At 41.2% G+C, this 18,470-nt stretch overlaps 1 protein-coding gene across 1 annotated transcript in view; it reads left to right on the top strand.

The window, feature by feature from the left end:
* TMEM196 (transmembrane protein 196) overlaps nucleotides 1-13,377 on the top strand; it is a 66,406-nt gene extending 53,029 nt beyond the window's left edge. The window contains exons 2-4 of the mRNA XM_021000097.2: nucleotides 61-117; nucleotides 5,074-5,328; nucleotides 10,186-13,377. Of these exons, the coding sequence (XP_020855756.1) occupies nucleotides 61-117; nucleotides 5,074-5,328; nucleotides 10,186-10,245 (372 nt within the window). The 3' untranslated portion in view covers nucleotides 10,246-13,377. The remainder of the gene's footprint in view (nucleotides 1-60; nucleotides 118-5,073; nucleotides 5,329-10,185) is intronic.
* Nucleotides 13,378-18,470: the final 5,093 nt, after the last annotated feature.

The following is an 18,470-nucleotide window of genomic DNA, read 5'->3' as shown; positions in this document are numbered from 1 at the left end:
CTCTCTCTCTCTCTCTCTCTCTCTCTCTCTCTCTCTTTCTCTCTCCCCTTTGCTTTGTAGTTTCTGCTTTGCGGTGTCTGTGGAATTCTATGTGCCAAAAAAAAGTCTGGACTTGTGGTAAGTTTTTGCATTGTTATTCTGTGTCTCTTCAGGGCCCAGAGTTGACTGGCCTCATCTCCTCTATGGCCTCCATGTGCTGAAGGCTACTTATGTATTTGGGATGTAATGAGGGCAAAGAAGCAAACCCACCCAACCTGTCCTCCCTTCCAGAAAAACAGTGGGGTCACTGGATGGCAGCACAACAGAGAAAGCTTGAATGCGCTCTCTGAATAGCCCTAGAATATCACTTCCAATCCTGGCAGCAGTGCCAACTTCTCCTCTTCCACTTTACAGACTGCAGGCAAGTCACATGCCTCTCCCAGAAATGAGCCAAAGCAATTAGCTGGAGTCCTGGGGAACTTTAACTGCTTAAGTACAGACCTGGACCTAAGGGATCCCAACTGGCTGTGATTGCAAACCCAATTTTGCAAGTGGGCACCCTGCAGCCATCAAAAGTTGTGCTGGTTTTGATTCTTCTTTTTTAGCTCAGCTTGATTTTAACACCCTGCATGACTCTCTTAAGTTCTGAGCCCTGAACACCCCATGTCTAAAGTGCTTACAGCTCTTCATCTGGCCCAGAGTGTCAATGCCAGAGATGGCAGGGGGCCTTCAATTGTAGAAAGTGCTGCTGGATGGACACTCATCTGGGTATACAGGGCTATGTGTGTGTGTCAGTGGCCAACTCCTGCTGTCTTCGGGGATGCTTTACAGAGGCTAGAACATGGAAGGGGGATAACAGGATCTCTGTTATATAGGTTGCTTTGAAAAGACAAAACAAAAACAAAATCAACTTTTGCAAATTAGTGGAGTTAATAATGGCCATAAGCCCCAGAAGTGAGTGTTTGATGTCTCCCAGAACAAGGGAAGTGTTACCATGCACAGACAGCCACAAATCCTGTTGACGGTGGCAGGGGACAGGGTGGAGAGAGAAGATTAGAAGACATGAGCGTAGTTTAGGTCTCTAGTTGATCTCTTGGCAGGTTACTTCTCTCTGAGCAAAGCAGCATGGGGCAGGAAAAAAGAGCTCTGGCATGTCAGTGAGAGGCACTGAGTTCAAATTCTGCCTCTCTTGCTTGCTACTTGTGTAAGTTTGGGCAAGTGACTTTACCTCGACGTGCCCCACTTTCCTCCTCTGTAAAATGAAAGGCTTGGACTACGGTGTATCTGAAGCCCTATCCAGCTCTAGGTCTGTGCACCACAGTACTGCAAGTATGCTGCCACCCCACCAGACACTTGGAGTGGATAAAAGGGGAACATTAGCAAAGATTTAAAAGGCCCTCATAGAAATGTGTCCTTGGAGGGATAAGAGTTTAAGCTTGGGAACTTGCCATTCTCCATCTTCACACAATGTTCTCACCATTGCTCCTTCTGTCTGCCAGGGCCCTGACTCCGTAGAGTTAGGCTTTCTCTCTAGCTGGGATGGCAAAGTCAAAAGGAGATGATCTTCTTCTTTCTGACCCCATCTGTCAAGAAAAACATCAGATCACAGCCTTTGCCCTATGCCCTGGCCCTTGCCTTCAGTAGTATTTAGAAGCATCTTTCCATGGATTATATTGCTGTCTTCTCTTGTTCTATATGCAGGAAGATTCATAAAAATTATTGTAACTTATGTGCCAACCTCTATTGCAGACGATAAACTAGTAGAGAAATTCTTAGAAGCACTGAATAAGATCCTTCATGTCCATTATGCCATAGTAGAACAGGCACTAAATTTGGAGATAGGAAGACAGGTTTAAGTCTCCTGAACCCTCACAAACACTTGATAGCTATTTCCTTACCTATAAACAGGATTTGCTAATGGTCTTTAATCCCCTTCCAATTCTAAATCTATGATTTTATCACACTCATAGGTTGCACCAGAGATTCCTTTTCCTACCTTGGGTCTTCTGTCTTACCTGGATATCTTGGTGGATGGTGAAAAGGCTTAATAATAACTCAATGATAACTGAGTGTCCTCTATGTATGATTCTCCACTGGGTCACTTGCTTTGTTTAGAGAAAGATCATTTCTTTCAATGAAGTCCCTATTTCATTAGTCATGAAGGAACTTCTTGAACCAATATTATCATGATTATCCATTGGATTTAAAATATATGAGATATCAGTGATATCCTGGAAATCTTGGTCAAATACATTACAAATTTTTCAGATCTATACTGACAACAATACAAACTCTGTACTCAATAGGGTAGGATACTCTGATGAACAGTAAACTCTCTTAAAGCCTGAAAGACTTGGCTATGTGACCCTGGAAAGTAACTAAACCTCTCAGTACTCAGAGAAAATGATAAGCTGCATTTATAATGAGTTTACTCACCTGTGAGTTCCCAAACCCTACCGATGTTGTTATTGGTGTTTTCAGTCACATCTGACTTGTCTGTGACCTCATTTGGGGTTTTCTTGTCTTTTTTTTTTCAGGCAATTGGGTTTAAGCAATTTGGCCAGGGTCATACAGCTAGTAAGTGTCAAGTGTATGGTCTGAGTCCAGATTTGAACTCAGGTCCTCCTGACTTCAGGGCTGGTACATTTGGGGTTTTCTTGACAAGGATACCAGAGTAGTAGTTTGCCATTTCCTTCTCTAGCTCATTTCACAAATGAAGCAAACATGATTAAGTGCCTTGCCCATGATCATACAGCTAGTATGTGAAGCTAGATTTGAACTCACAAAGATGAGTTTTGCTGAATCCAGGCCTGCCACTACACCACCTAGCTGTTCCAATTTCTGTCATAAGGTATATCGTTTGTGAGGACTACAACACATTTAGCCATGACATTACAGAATCTTAGAGTCAAATGTGATCCTTGAAGTATTCTTGTCCAGCATCCCACCTATAAAAAAGAGCCCCTACATAACTTCTTGGATTTATTGTTGCTGTCACATTCTTAAAATGATGGTGAACTTTCTATTTCCTTCGAACAGGATCAAAAAGTGTCTTTTCCTCACCACCAGCCCTCTGTCCAAGTCGACATCAATTCAAGTTTGAACACGGGAGGGCTACAATCTATCAATCAGCTATCAACTCACATAATAATATTATCACCCAGATAGCATTTATCAGTCCTGATCACATGGCCATCAAGACAGAATTGTGGGAAATCGCCTTGCAATCCTTTGTCTCTTCAGTACCTAGGAGAGTGCTCCTTCCAAAGTAGGCTTTTTAAAATGTCCTGATGATGAACTTATTGATTGCTGAAACCAAGATGCTCAGTGTTTTCAACGTTTCCTTGATCCACAGAGGACTCTATCTAATAAAAGAAATGAGATTTGTTTCTTAGAGAGCCCAAGCTCACTCTTAGTAATTCCTGTTTTATTTTCCAAGTGTTCACAAACTGTTCTGAATTCACAGGTTAATCTATTATTTCTGGGACCTATGCCCTCCCTGCTTTGTGAAAACTGAGGCTCCATTTGTCCATCCCCAGATTTAGGCTTTTAGTCTACTTTTACCAACTCCCTTCAAATCACTCCCTTCACTCACTCTCTGTTCCAGTTAAACTGCCTTACTCACTATTCCCTAAACTTTGTATCCCCTTTCCCCTGCCCCTACTCTTCCCCATGCCTTTCACAAGCTTTTTCTCATGCTTGCAAATCATTCCCATCTCATCTTCCCCTTTTAGAACCCTTAACTTTCTCTAAGATGCACCCTCTTGAGATTAGGTGATTTCTGACTTTTCTGTGTAAATGTAGTTTCCCCATAGTTGAGTATAAACGCCTGATGGAAAGCACAATTCTGTGGTTTGTCTTTACATTCTCAAGACCTAACCCAGTGCCATAACAGAGTAGAAGCCTGGTAAAAGTTAGTTGAATTTAACCAAATTGGACTTTTACTAGCTATGTATGTGTTTAAACATAGAAACATGTATGATTGTGTTACATGTATACTTACATGTGTGTATATATACATATATAAAAGAATTGACAAAAATCATTTCATGATGATGTAGATTTACTGAGTATTTAATAGAAAATCAGTCAAAATTTAAACATTTATTAATATCCTGTGAATGTACCCAGAGCAGACATCCTCCTTTAGGAGATATCTCAAGAATGTGGTCTCATACTGTGTAAAAGATGTTTCATATTCAATATGGAGACACAGTAACTCCTCCTTGGCCACTCTGCTTTTCTATGTGCCATCTTTGCCTGTTAAAACATAAGCTCCTGGAGGGCAGGGACTATCTTTGTATCCCCAGCACGCAGCACAGTGTTTGGCATGTGGCAAAAGTGCTTAAGGAATGCACTTTCATTCATTCAATCATTCAGTCAACAAACATTTATGAAGTATCTACTAAGTGCCAGGCACTGAACGAAGCACTTGGGACACAAAGAAAGGGAAAACATAGCGCCTGCTGTCAAGGGGCTCAGAACCCCATGCATGCATGCATTCATTCATTCATTCATTCATTCATTCATTCATTCTACTTCCCATCACCTCTTCTCTGACAACATCCATCCTCAGACCCTATCCAGGCTTACTGGATGAAAACAACCTAACCCAGTGTGTCCCCCTCCCTTGATTTCCCTTTGTCACCCCCCGCTGTAACTTTCAAGCCCACCCAGACTCCATGGGGCTATGGGGCAGGAGAAGTTACCTGACTGCTCATACAACTTGGATAAGCCAAGAGTCTCCAACCACAAGCCTGGTAGTGGGATGGAGGATGGCTAAGCCTTACCATCTGCAGTCCCCCCTGCTGCCAACCTGGTAGGCACTGACTCTGATCTGCTGATGCTCCCTGTGGACTTCTGGGCCTCGCCATCTGCCCTGAGACAAAACGTGCTTGTGTGAACTATGTCCCTCAATTAGAGTGTGATCTCCTTGAGGACACAGACTGCCTTGCTTTTTTCTACTCGTATCCCTGGTTTTAAGCACTGGCCTTAATGAATACCTATTTTCAGGAACTCATTTGCTATATGCCCTCTGAGTCAGGTTCTTCTCCCCACATTAATTCCAACACCCCATCTCTTATTTCTCAATAGATGATCCTATTTTCGGCCTGCTGCATCTGTGGGCTAATTGGCGGCATCCTGAATTTCCAGTTCCTCCGAGCAGTCACCAAGAAGACATCCTCACTCTACCCACTACGCCTGGCCTCCATGTCTCTTGCCTGCATTGGGATTGGGGGCTGTACCCTTTCTTCTTGGCTTACTTGCCGTCTGGCCAGCTACGAACAAAGACGCATGTTCTCTGAGCGAGAACACTCTTTGCACCATTCCCACGAAATGGCAGAAAAAGTGAGTTCTGGGCCGGGCCCCATCACTGCCCATTTGTGTTGAAGGGTGCACTCTGCGGCTGGGGGAACCTGCTGCCACTTTTAGATGAGAAAATGTCTGGGAGACCCATGGCGGCCATCATCCTCTAAAGGCTTAGTCCTGCTGGATTGGTGAGAGCTATTTCTCAGTATTATATCTTTATACTTCATGGTTTTACCCATTTCTGCATAATTCTCTGGCATTTCTGTCTATTCAGAGACACAGTCCTAAAAACAGCACTTCCCAAATAATGGAATGCCTTATTAATATGAATGCTCATGTGTTCATACTGGAGGAAGCACAGTCCCTGGGATATCCTGTGATCACTAACACCAGTTCAGGGAAGACAATGAATTCCCTTCTCCTTCTACCCCAACTTTTCAGCTGGAGGATTTCAATGATATAAATCACTTCTACAAATGTAAAAATAGTTAGGAGGGGAAAAAGACGATTTGTCGGCCCAGATATTGAGATCAACACAGAGGACCTAGATTAAAATCCTAGTTCACCTACTAGGTGAATCCATCTAGGTGATACAGTAGGTAGAGTGTTGCACCTTGAGTTAGGAAGACCTCAGTTCAGATCTGGTGATCAGGGCAAATCATGTTACACCTACTAGCCTCATTCTCCTAGTCTGAACAATAGGAATAGTAATATCACCTGCCTCCCAGGTTATCTTGAAGATAAAATGAATTAATATTTGTAAAGTCCTTTGCAGATGTTGAAGTGCTATGAAAATACCAGCAATTAGTAAGAGTAGTGGGTGATGGTGCAGGACACGTTGCTTCCCTGGTCTGCCATTTCCTCATCAAAATGAAGGTGTTGGCCTCCCAAGATCTCCCTCAGTTCTCAATCATCTCTTGGTCCTGTGCAATATTTTCTTTGCTCCTCACCTTATCGGTGACCCACTTCTGGTGTCTTTCTTGAAAGTTAAATAATTTGACAGCCTCATTTCAGGAAATCCCCTTTAGTGGGAAACCTTAATAATCCTATGTAACAGCAGAGCAAGCCATTTTCTGTATTTCTATTGGATATGGCCCATATTGCTTTAGTCTGCTCTCGCTACTGAAATGCTTGAGAAAAGGAACAATGCCTTTAACAAAAGGACATCTAGAAAAATAATTCTCCCATCATCATTTGCATTGCATCATGAAGAGAAAAATGCCAAGAGTTAGGGCAGAAGGAAGAATAACCTGCTCCTTTAGCATCTTAATTTGTCATGTCAGAGAGGAAATGTGGGCTGGAAACAGTGCCTTTTATTACTGAAGCTTTATATGAGTTTTCAGTTTTGGTGCAACTTTGAGAGGAAAATTAAGGGGAGATTGCTAATGAGTCCAAATAAAAGCAATTTCAGACCTATTGACGAGTCCTCCAAAAAGAAATTCATCTTTGACTTAATGGGCTTTCAAATGGACAGAGGTGAACCAGGAGAAGCAGTTATCCATGATCTCCTAACAAATATTGGTAATGTCTTGCCCTACAGCAATTTCCTCATTCATTGTGGATACTGGCTGTTTTGTGCTTTACATACATACATACATACATATGTGTGTGTATATATATATATATACACACATTTGTACATAATTTATACTAGCATGATTTAGGCATGTTTTACACGTGTATGTCTGTGCGATATTTACCATATGATTATTATATTTATATTAGAGATTGAGGGGTATTGAAATAACCGACTTGCCCAGCTGCCCGGTGGTGCCCCCGACACCAGAGTTACCTACAAGGTACGCTGAATTCTAGGGAGTTACCATGTCGTTATGTCACATCAGGAAGTACTTGCCTTTCAGAGGGCATCATGGAGACAGCCAATCAGCATGGGCTGATGCTGTGATATCACTTCCACAGGGGCCACTTCCGGGACTACCACTTCCAGGAAGTGACCTCCTTCTCCATGACACACTCTTGCTGCTTAAAAGTTGGTTGAATATTTTCAATATTCAGCCTTTCTGGAGGCATCCAAGCACATTTCTGCTTGGATGAGTCATGCCTTTTCTAACTTTTACTGCATCACATCTCTAGTTCAGAACCATCATGCCTAGGCTGTCCTTTTGATGTTAGTATAACCTGTGTCAGGATATGAAAGAACCGTCTATATCTTTCTTGACAAGATTTCATTAACAGAGTTTGATGCAAATACAGTGAAAACTCTCTTAAGGTGCTTCCACTTTTAAAGTTTTCCTATGTGATATATTTTTAAAGCAAATCTCATGTGAAGGATGGAGAAAAATAGAGTACCCATTTCTAATTTCACTAGCATGATTAAAACTATGTACAATTTTATTTTTACACATATACACATGTATATTTTTTAGTTTATTTGGCAAAAAATGCATATTTACAAATAGGTAGCTTGTCTCTGACAAAATGGGAATAAATACTCTTGCCTCTTGTAGATATGCCTGCCTAAAAAAAAAAATCCAAATGAAAAGTGAAGCCCATGTCCTTGTCAGTAGTTTTACTAGGTCTGAGTGAAGGTGATATAAGTGAAAGAAAAAAAAATATTTCCTTTTTAAAGCTTTCTGAAATAATTTTAACCATTAATTTTTTTAAAAAGCATATTTTATTGGTTGATATGGATATTATTACTTTATTCTTTATATATATATATATATATATTGATCGATTGATTGATTGATTGATTGATTGATTGATTAAAAAGCTGATGTTCAAAAGAATGAGAGGATAAGGAAGCCTAGAGTCATTGCTTCTGAAAAGTGATTGTTTTGAACATTTTGTTTGATTTGAAAAAGAGTACAAAGGAGGGAGAATCATTTCTGAAGAGGCTGAGGTGAACTCGGTGGTGGAGAAGAGTGATTGGAAGGTGACTCGTCCCAAGTTCAGGTTTACAAATGGCAACATTATCTGACAAAGTTCCAGACACCATTCAGTCATTTCCAGTGACCACTCAGTACATTTTCCTAACTTGTGCCTTACCTGTTTTTCCTGGAAAACTCAAATCCAGCTTTTGTAGTAGGCTAGAATTTTAGGAATATGGTGCAGGAACTCGTCCCTAAACATTTCCTCACTTCAAGTTCTTTGACCTCTGTGGGCTTCATTTTCTTCATTTGTACAATGAGATATTTGGACTAATGACTCCCCCCCCCCCTTCCCTGCCCCAGCTTTAGAGCCCAATGAGCCTATAATCCTCTTCTAGGGCTGACAGTTTCAAGAAATCATTTTCTTTTACTCTTGAAGATTTTCTACTCTTTAAGAGCATCTGTAAAAATGGCCCTTTTAAAGGTAACTTATCAGACCATTAATTCAATTGGAATGAGAGGAAAATTTGTTGATAATTACTTGGAAACAGGAGAGAAGATCTGGACTTACTGGTGGAATGTTGTGGATATGTCAGAGAAGGAAGAGGGGTCCAGAAATGTGAGGTAGAAGAATATGAAAAGATTAGACACTTTGTCACCATTTCTGAAAAGAAAACAATCCTTTCAAAATTAGCATGCATGTTGGGGGGTCAGGGAGCCATAAAACCTCATCTCCTTATCCCTCCATCTTGTTCACCACTGATTTCCTCTAAATAGAAAAAAAATCCATTTTTTCAGAAAGTTTGAATAAAAAAATAAACATTACAAAGCAACCTCCCCTCGGATGCCACTCCCTCCCCATCTCTTTTCAATTCGCCTTTATACAAACTCTATAAAAATCATAGTATGCAACCATAAAGATTGATCTTGCATTGGTATCTTTCTTTTCTGTCTTTTTGTGAAAGGACCTGTACAGGAGAAGAAAGGGAATGTGTGTGTGTGTGTGTGTGTGTGTGTGAATTTGGGCTACACTAATATGAGCATTTGTGGAGAGTGCCTTCATGTGCCAATAGGCATTTGTCTGAAAATAGACATGAAATATGTTGAACAGGATGCAAATATGTGTAGGCAGGTGAACAAGGCTTTTTTTTTTCTGTCCCTGCTATGACCCATGGTCATGTTCAGTGGGGCTCATATAACTCAAATTAGCTTGTTTCTTGTAAGTTCTAGATAACCCTTTTTGGGTCATCCAATGGGTCTCTATTTTCATTTCCTTCCCAAAGGACATTTCCCTGTTCAGGTGTTCTTAGTAAATGGTCTTTTCAAAAGCAATTTAGGAGAGTTTTTACTGTATTCTAGTGTTATGAGAAAAAAGTGTTTCCCTTCAAGACCGTACTCAACCACCACCCCATACTGTTAGTAGCCCTTTGCTTCTCCTACATAGCCAATGGTGCAATGGTCATCTCCACATTCTAGGCCTCACTTTCCTCACCTATAAAATGTTGGACTGCCTGATTGCAAAGTTGCCTTTTAAAATATTTCATCAAAAGTATTCAGTGCCTTCAGGGAGTAAGGCACTTCACTAGGCTCCAAAGCCCACACCAGCAGACAGCTGCCACCCTAACGGAGATTCCATTCTCCCGTTGTCGGGGGTCTTTGCTATTTCCCAGTGGTAAAATTGCCATCCCCACCGGCACTTGATACCACCTCTGTTGACAATCTCAGAAGAAAAGCCCGAGATGTGAATACATCCAGGTACTTGGGCCCTTTTTACTTTGTATTTGGATCTTTCCAAATCATGATGAGGTAGAGGGCAGGAAAGAAAGGTTTCACCTTCCTGGATTGTCATGTGACTAGAGTACTTGGCTCTCTTTCAGTGCTAGTCTAGCACATCTGATGAATTCTAAATCACCATGTAGTATCATCTAAGTGCCACCCTCCCCCTTAAAAAAAAAGGGGGATTGGTCAATTTTTCAAAGTTCTCTGAAATCTGACATACAAAACCATTAATTAATTTCCTTCCTTGCAAATGCATTTTGATTAATTCATTTTCTTTCTCTAACAGGAAATGACAGACAATATGAGCAATGGAGGGCCACAACTAATATTTAATGGAAGAGTATAACACATTTTTTAAAAATTAAAACTTTTTCTTCTGGATTTCCATCTGAAAACGATATGCCAAAGGATTCATACAATATGGAAACATTGTTGGCTTTTACTGCCAGGTTTCTGGTGTTATGGAACTTGCTGGCACAATTCCCTCTTGGATTTTCACTAACATTTTTCTTCCTGGATTTGGCCACATGTATCTCTCCATTTCTTGCTGTTGGGCTAAGAACTTTCCAGGAGTGTTCTGGGAAGGGCTTTCTGATCAGCTTTTCAAACCACATCCACGAAGACTTTTCAGAAGACGAAATAAGTGAAATAAAAATTGGGTTCCCATATGGCCTAAACCACCCTTTGACTAGCATGTGAAAAAGACAGGGGAGAAAGAAAGGTGGGTCTTGCCTATGATTAGCCTCCATGTGCAAAAGAAATGAATGCCCATTGCCTGAGGATGTCTCTGTACTGAACACTGGGCAGCTGCAAGAACACCAGGACTCAGAGTCTCAGCCATGCCTTGTAAAAAACAAACAAACAAATGAACAAACAAACCCTGTAAATATTTTCAATTTGTGGATTCAGCATATTTCATATTTTATTCAGAAAATAAGATAAATAAAATGAACCCCAAATTAGAGGTAAAGTGATTTTTTTTCTTTTCAGAAAGAATACCAGTCAGTACGATAGCTTTATGTGGTTTGCACAAAAATTGGAGAGGTTGCCAAAGGATTATGATTTTCCAAAACCTATGTTCTCTTTCACCAGACTGTGCAGAAGAGTCTGTAGGTCCATAAACAACAACTCTGGCTACAGAGAAGTATGTGTACATGTATCCTGTAAATATAGAAAATATATATAGCATATATTTATAACATACATGTATGTAAATAGAATGGTGAAAAATGGGGAAGATTTGAGCTATAGATAAGACCTTATTCCCACAATTGTGGGGGGATTTCTTCCTATACCTTTTTCAGAGTCCACACATCATTGAATTAATTTTGATGTGTCCTTTATTTCTTCTTGGACCCATCTGGTAGATGTAAATATTGCTGTATTTGGTGCTGGGTACTTTGGAGGAGATTGTTGAACAAGATGGTGAAGCAAAAAGGAAAATTGTAGGTGAAGTGGACCTTCTGAGTATGGTTTATGAAACACAGCTTGTTATATCATGGTATTATTTCATATGAACGTCACCCATATGTGAGGTAGGCACCCGTATGTTTATTTATATGGCTTTTCATGATCTAAGTCATTATAAATCCCTTCTAGCCAAACTGAGGCAGGTGGATGATAGATGATTCAGTATCCAAATAACGAAATGCTTAACTAGCAGTTAGACACTCTGTGACCCCAAAAGAAACCTCAGCTAGAAGAAAATGAGAGAGAAAGTGTATGAAAACTATTCATGCCTGAATCTTTAAATAGCCCCTGGTAACTATGAGTAGAGATAGGAAATGACCATGCTCTTGGGAAATGCAGGTATCACCTTCATATCATCCTCACCTTTGTTTGACTTCACATTGTATAAAGTTCTTCCTCACATGATTTCATGTGATCCTCACCACAACTTTAGGAAGCAGGTAAAACAGGTATTGTTTTCCCCATGTAAAGACAACAAAATTAATATCTAGAGAAACTGAGTGACTTCCTCTAGGTCTCACAGCTTGTAAGTGAATGCAGCAGGATTCAAATCTGGGTCTTCTAGAGGGTTCTTCCCATGTGCTTTCAATCATGCCATTTATGCCTCCCTTCTGTTTGATGGACATAGAACCTCTGGCAACAACTAGGGAAATTCAGTTTTGTTTAATGAAATTTCCCTGAACTGGATACTGAATTCAAGGTCCAAGGGTAAGCTAGAGACCACTTTTAAAAAAATTGAGAAAGAAATGACTTCTATTACAGTTATTATGTCATTCATCATTTCTATTTTAGAACTTTGCTATGAACTTTATGAAGAAAAAATGTCAAGAATTTCAGCAAATGAAAAACTCAAATTCTGTTGCTAAGTTCTAAACTGCTTAATAGTCATCCCCTTCCCAATCCTATGGAAACCAACGAATCTAAAGGTTGAGTGAACACCTCTACATTGTCTCTCTGGATAAAAACATTGGCTCGTAGCCTGTTCAGGGCTATTGTTTTTTTTTTTTTTTTCTTGCTAAAAGCCTTGCCAGCTTTTCCATATCTCTACATTGTCAAGCCAATTGATTTCAGAAGTCACCCACTCATCCCATGAAAAATATTGAACAAATGATGGCATATGAGAGATGTGCATGTGCCCATCTGGCCTCTATCCCTGTAAATCCTAGATGTCCACGGGCATTCTGTTGTAGTCCTGCTCTCTAAAATTCTATTACTTGGAAGATTAGAGGATTTATTTCTTTTTCTTTTTTTTTAATAACAGAACAAACACCAAATGTAACTTAATATGGTGTTTTTCTTTCCTTTATAGCCTACTTTGCACAATATAGAGTTGCAATGTATTAGGCCCAGAGCTGTTTTCTGGGAAAGATATTTATGCCCCCTTGAAAACTTTTACAAAATCCAAAGTGGAAAAAAACAACACTTTTTTTTTAAAGTAGCCTGTGGATAGACTATCGTTACTTTTTTTTAAAGATGTCACAAGAGACTCTAACAACCAATATAATTAAGAAAATGAACCAACAGCATATGCTAGATGACATACCCATATATCTCTTTTCAAATGCAATTATTGTAAGTTAAAAAAAAACTTTCAGGGCTGAAATCACATTGAGGTTTAAATGGAATTTTTTCTGATCTCATTCCAGAGAAGGGAAAAAGCTTGGGAAAGCATCACAAATCCAAGCCTGTGTGCTTGGAAATTGAATTTTCATCACACATTGAATTAAGAGCTATAATTTTATAAGTGACTTCATTCAAGAGTTGGCATGAGCCAGTGCCCTCCAGGGGGACTGTAAAGGGAGACCTAACGCCCAACTGTCAGGGAGGCTGATGTGGTACTGAGATGGAGAGTCCAGCCATGCCACAGCGGGGCACATCCTGCCAGAAGCCTCAGAGGGAGAAGGGGTAGTCTGCCTGGAAAATGGAGAAATCAATTGGGCTGTGGTCACCAAGGGAACATTTGACAGAAGAGTTGTTCCTGTGACTGTGCTGATGTGTGTCTCTTTAATAAAACGAGGAGTGCTTGTGGAAGCCCTGTCTGCTGTGGATTTCTTTCCATTGGGACAGTTCATAGGCTTTAGGCAATTAAAAGAAAAGTTTGCTACTGAATTTAGAAAAACCAACTTGCCCCGTGTGCAAAGACAGTAGCTGCAGATATATGAGTGAGTACACATACACATTGGAATCACACATTTTCTGCCTGTTCCAGAGACAACCATTGTCTGAGTCTTCAACTTACTGGCTATTATTTCAAGCCCCATTATATTTGAGCCACCATTATATGGGGTCCCATTATTTACTGCCCTGATTTTTTTTTCTGTTTCAGTAAACAGTAGTCACTAATTAAGAGATTTACTGATAACAGGACTGTCACCGAAACAAAACAAAACAAAATAGAATAGATAACAAGTTGGGATAGGTTAATCATCTAATCCCTTTCAGGAGACCTTGAGCAGAATAGGCAAAGCATCCACTCCCAACATTCAATTTCCCTGAAAGTTAGAAATACCTATTGACCCAGTGGAGACTTGATTTTATTCCAGATGTAATAGGGAAAAGAAGTTTGGAAGCTGAGAACTTTGCACTAAATGCAATGATGAACTGCTTACTGAGGGTTGGGATATGTCAAATAAAAGGATGGCTGTGATTTCAGTCCCAGAGCACAAGGGACAAGAGGATTGTGCCGTTTCCCATAGGATTCTAGAGCAGAATCAAGTTTCAGAACTGAACCTTTCTGACACTGCACTTGCCAATTAGCAACTGGTAGGAGGGGCAGGAGTCAAAAATGATATTGTGCAAGGGATTTGAACTGTATCCTGTTCTTAGCATGGACATTGCCAGGTGTAAGAGTTCTCTCTACCAACACAAATAGTGAACCTTCCATGATTTAGGAAATAAAACCAAGAGAGTTGTACAGGGCTTCCGAAAGTTAAGTAAGTTGCTGGGGGTCAAATGACTAGTAAGTATCAAAGACTTTCAAATCCCTCTTGGTCTTCCCAACTCCAGGTTCAGTATGTTGTTTATCCACTGTGCAATATTGCCTCTATCCAGGGAGGCAGTCACATTAATTAGGAATCAGCTTCCAAATGCCTCCAGCACAAATTGGTTCTAAGTAATCTGTGGTTAAGTGTTCACCAGGAAAGGATATGAAGGCCTTCCTCTCCCCCAACTCAACATGCTGTCCACCATGTCGTACTGCTTTCTTGTCCTACACTTGGAATCTGTAATATTAAATCTTTCATTTCTTAAAGTCTTTGTCCTTCACAAGAGATGCCATTAGTCCAATGAATTATTCAACAATTTAAAAAAAAAAAGAATTAAGGAGTTTCTTAAAACTCTACTAGTTCATCTAAACCATTTGCTAGCTGGATGACTACAGCCATGTCTTAATCCAACAGCCCAATGGCCTCCTGATAGAGTCTTGTCCCAACTGCAGATAGCCATCCCAAAGAGCACCCACATTTCTCACTTGATGATGAAGAAACTGATTAGCAAATGCTCCATCAGATCTGAACAGCACCTTGATTAGATCCCACGCAAATCTGGGGTGCCTTTATGTGACACGAAGCTTTCATATTTTGTCTTCACCTCTGACTTCTTATTCGCTTTAGCTTGAAGCTTCCATTATTCCAGACAAAGTGTTCTATTCTTTCTTCTTTCTCTTGAACTTCTAGTTTTTCTACTTTACGCGTACTACACTTTTTAAAATGATGGTATCTGCACCATTCATCTTTTGTCAAATGCCTTATCCACTTGATTATCATATATACCATTTCAGGGGCTTACTCGTAGCCTGGGAGCGTAAATTAAATCCCATTTTGAGTTTCATTCTCAAGTTTTTTTCATTATCATAATAGCACTTTCCCATTTACCTGGTGATTTCATCACAAAATCTCTGTGAATGAGTGAGTGAAGGAGTACAAGAATTATTCCCATTTTGCAGATGGATAAGTACCTTGGCTGGGTGGATAGAGATCAGGTTTGGAGACAGAACACTCAAGTTCACATTTCACCTTGGGCACATCCCCAGTGGGCCCAATGTGGCCCTGGGCAAATCACCAAAACTCTCAGTGTCGATCAGTGTTGCAGAGAAAGTGCTGACTTGTGTGAGCAGAGAGAATTTCCTCCTCTGGGAGGTCCTCCTATTGGTGAAATAAAAGTTCAGTGTGCATGCCCCCATTGTATAGAGAAATAACTGGAGGTTTGGAGGAGTTGTGTAACTTGTTTGGGGTCACACAGCTCACCAGCAGCAATGCCAGGATTAAACGCCAGACCTCTTGGCTCTCGATCCATAGCTCATTCCATCTAGCTTCCTGAATGGGAAGAAATTTGAAGCAATTCAAGGGATTCTGACTTTGGGATGGGCTAAAATGTCCATCAAATGAGTACGGGGGACTTCAGAATTTGTGTTTATAGGTGAAGGGAAGTCATTTCCTGAAGGCCATAGCCAGTTAGGCACTGACTGGTATATCACTCACCTATCCTGATCATATTGCCCACATCCATGAAATACAAATGTGGAGAGGAAACTACAGCCATCCACTTCCACCCCTTCCCAAAGAAGCATTTGGGGTGGAGGTCTGATCACAAAGGTACAGCTATGGTGACATTCCAGGTGCTCAAAGCTAGAGGAGGTTTCAAAAGCCATCAAAGACTACACATGTATGAACCAGAAAACTGTCTACACTGAATGCTGCTGCATCACCGACAAGTGGTCCATCTAGCCTGCCTGTAAAGAATTTTAATGAAGAGGAACTCATAACCTGCCAGAGGCAGCCCATTTCACTTTGCACATGTAAAAGTGAGGGATATGTAGGCCACTCATTTACCCTGCCCCAGGCGGGGTGATAACATGCTACTCCATCTTGTCCTCATACACTCATCATCTCTATGGAGCCAGAAGATTCCCAGCTGTCATTTAGTTGAACCTCTTCATTTTATTGATGAGAAAACTGAGGCCCAGAATGGTTAAGTAACTTAGCCAAAGATGCAGAGTGAGTCTCAGAGGCAAGATTTGAAGACAAGACCTTGAAATCCAGACAGTCATAGCTATTTCTGAATGTCTTTTTATTGTTAGGACGTTTTTCTTGAGATCAAAACTAAATCTTCCTCTTGGCAGCTTGCCACCATTCCTTCCTGTGCTGCCTGTAGGGTCAAGAAGAAAACCTCTCCCCACCTTTCCCCAGGAGAGCTTTCAAACCCTTGATCTGAACTGTGAGGTCCCTTGTGCATCTTCTCTCCTCCACTTACGGCATGACCTCAAGAGTTTTGCCATCTCAATTGTTCTCTCCTGGAAGGGCTCTAGCTTATTAATATCCTCCCTAAATGTGGCACCAGAGAGGGTAAGACCAATCTAAGAGACCAGCATATTGTGGGGTCCCAAGCAGAGCCCTAAGGAGACCTGGGAACATCCACAGGTTGCTTGGAAAGGAGGCATGAGAGCCGGAGAAGCTTTGGTCGAGCATCTCTCTGACTGTTCTTTCTTCCGTGTGACAGACGTAAGCTAACAACTCATCTGTGTGGCATGGGAGGACCAGGCCAAAAGCCTCCATCACCTGTTGGCCCTGGACAGTCAGACCAAGCTACTGAGAGCTGCCTGGCTATGAGTTCCTGGGTCCTTTAGACTATGCTAAAATGCTGCTCAAAAGTGCCACCTGTGTGAGCAGTAGATGATGAAGTGGTCCTGGCAATGGTGCTACTCTGACCATCCTGTGATTGGTGATCTTTTAGCTAACATCATCATGAAAAGAGTAGTCACTCACACAGAGTGTCCCAAAAGTCTTAAGGCTGGTTTTTATCTTCAGAAATCTACATCAGCACCAAGACTTTTGGGACAGTCTGTACAGCTCTTAACAGTTGCAAGAGGACTTTCCAGCTATTATCTCATTTGAACCTCAGAACACCCCAGGGAGGTGGGCACTAGAAGATTGTTATTCCTCATTTCACAAGAGAGGAAACAGGCTCTAAGAGATTCAGTGAGTTACCAGGGGTAACAAAGCTAGTAAGGTCAGAGACTAATTTGCACCTGGCTCCTTGTCTCCTAACTCCAGTAAGTGTGGCCCCTTCTCATAGTTGTTTTTTGTTTTTGTTTTTGTTTTCAATTTTTTTTTTTACAGACAAGGCATCACAGCTGCTTTCTCAGTCTGCCTGTGTTACCAAAGCTGTCACCCTCTCCCTTTAGCTGCCTACCAGTTACATTTCTTAGTTATCTCCAGTTCAGCATGTCCAGTCCAGTAAGACTTCCACTCCCTGTTTTTCTATTTTGCCAAAGATCCTCCTATCTTCTGACTTCTAACTTCTCAATCACCAGGTTGAGGACTCCACATCTTTTCCAGGCCTCCCATTTCTCACTTATTTTAAGCCCTCATCCTTTCTCTCAACTAGACTAATGTAACTGCCTCCTATCAGGTTTCCCTGGAGACAATTTCTCAATTTTTACTCAGTTCATGATAAGACAAAAGAAAATTTTATATAAAAAAATATAGCTCCTTCCCTCTCCATTTCATCCTCCATAGAGCAGACAAATTGATCCTCCTAAAGCACAGGCCTGACTATATTGTCCCCCTCATCTGGCACCTCTGCTGTGACGGCTTGCTGAGCCCTTTTCAGAGCCACTCATTAATCTTGAATGTCCATCCAATTCACCCAGCTCTCACCTGTGGCTCCAAGAAGCTGTAGCATGCTCAGTGGCCACACCCCGATGAACCATGTTGGCAGACAGGCTAACCCAATGGGCCTCCAAGCTGCGGTGAGGTGGGGGCAGTGGGTGGTGGGCTGGAGTGCCATGGAGTGCGCTCAAAGCTCAGTCAGGCACCCCAGGTCATCCACTGCATCTGGGCTCTCGCCAGTCATCTTGACTGTTGTCTTGCCACTGGACTTGGATGACTCAGGAAGAGAGAGTGAGGCTGACGACTTTGTGCAGATCTGCCTCACTTATATCCAATTCACGCAAGAGTCAAAAGATATCACCCTCATGATGTTATTGGCCCTCTTCGAAAATGAAGGACAAACAAGTCTCAATTATAAACTGTTTTGTCTCCCAGTAAAGAATTATCCCCCATCTAACTCCAACCTACTTTACTAGGCTGCCCCATGAAGACC

The sequence above is a fragment of the Phascolarctos cinereus genome, unplaced genomic scaffold (assembly GCF_003287225.1).
Source record: "Phascolarctos cinereus isolate Bilbo 61053 unplaced genomic scaffold, phaCin_HiC Scaffold_1;HRSCAF=81, whole genome shotgun sequence".
NCBI classification, from domain to species: domain Eukaryota; kingdom Metazoa; phylum Chordata; class Mammalia; order Diprotodontia; family Phascolarctidae; genus Phascolarctos; species Phascolarctos cinereus.
The sequence above is the reverse complement of the archived record's forward strand: the minus strand, read 5'-3'. Positions and strand labels throughout refer to the sequence as shown.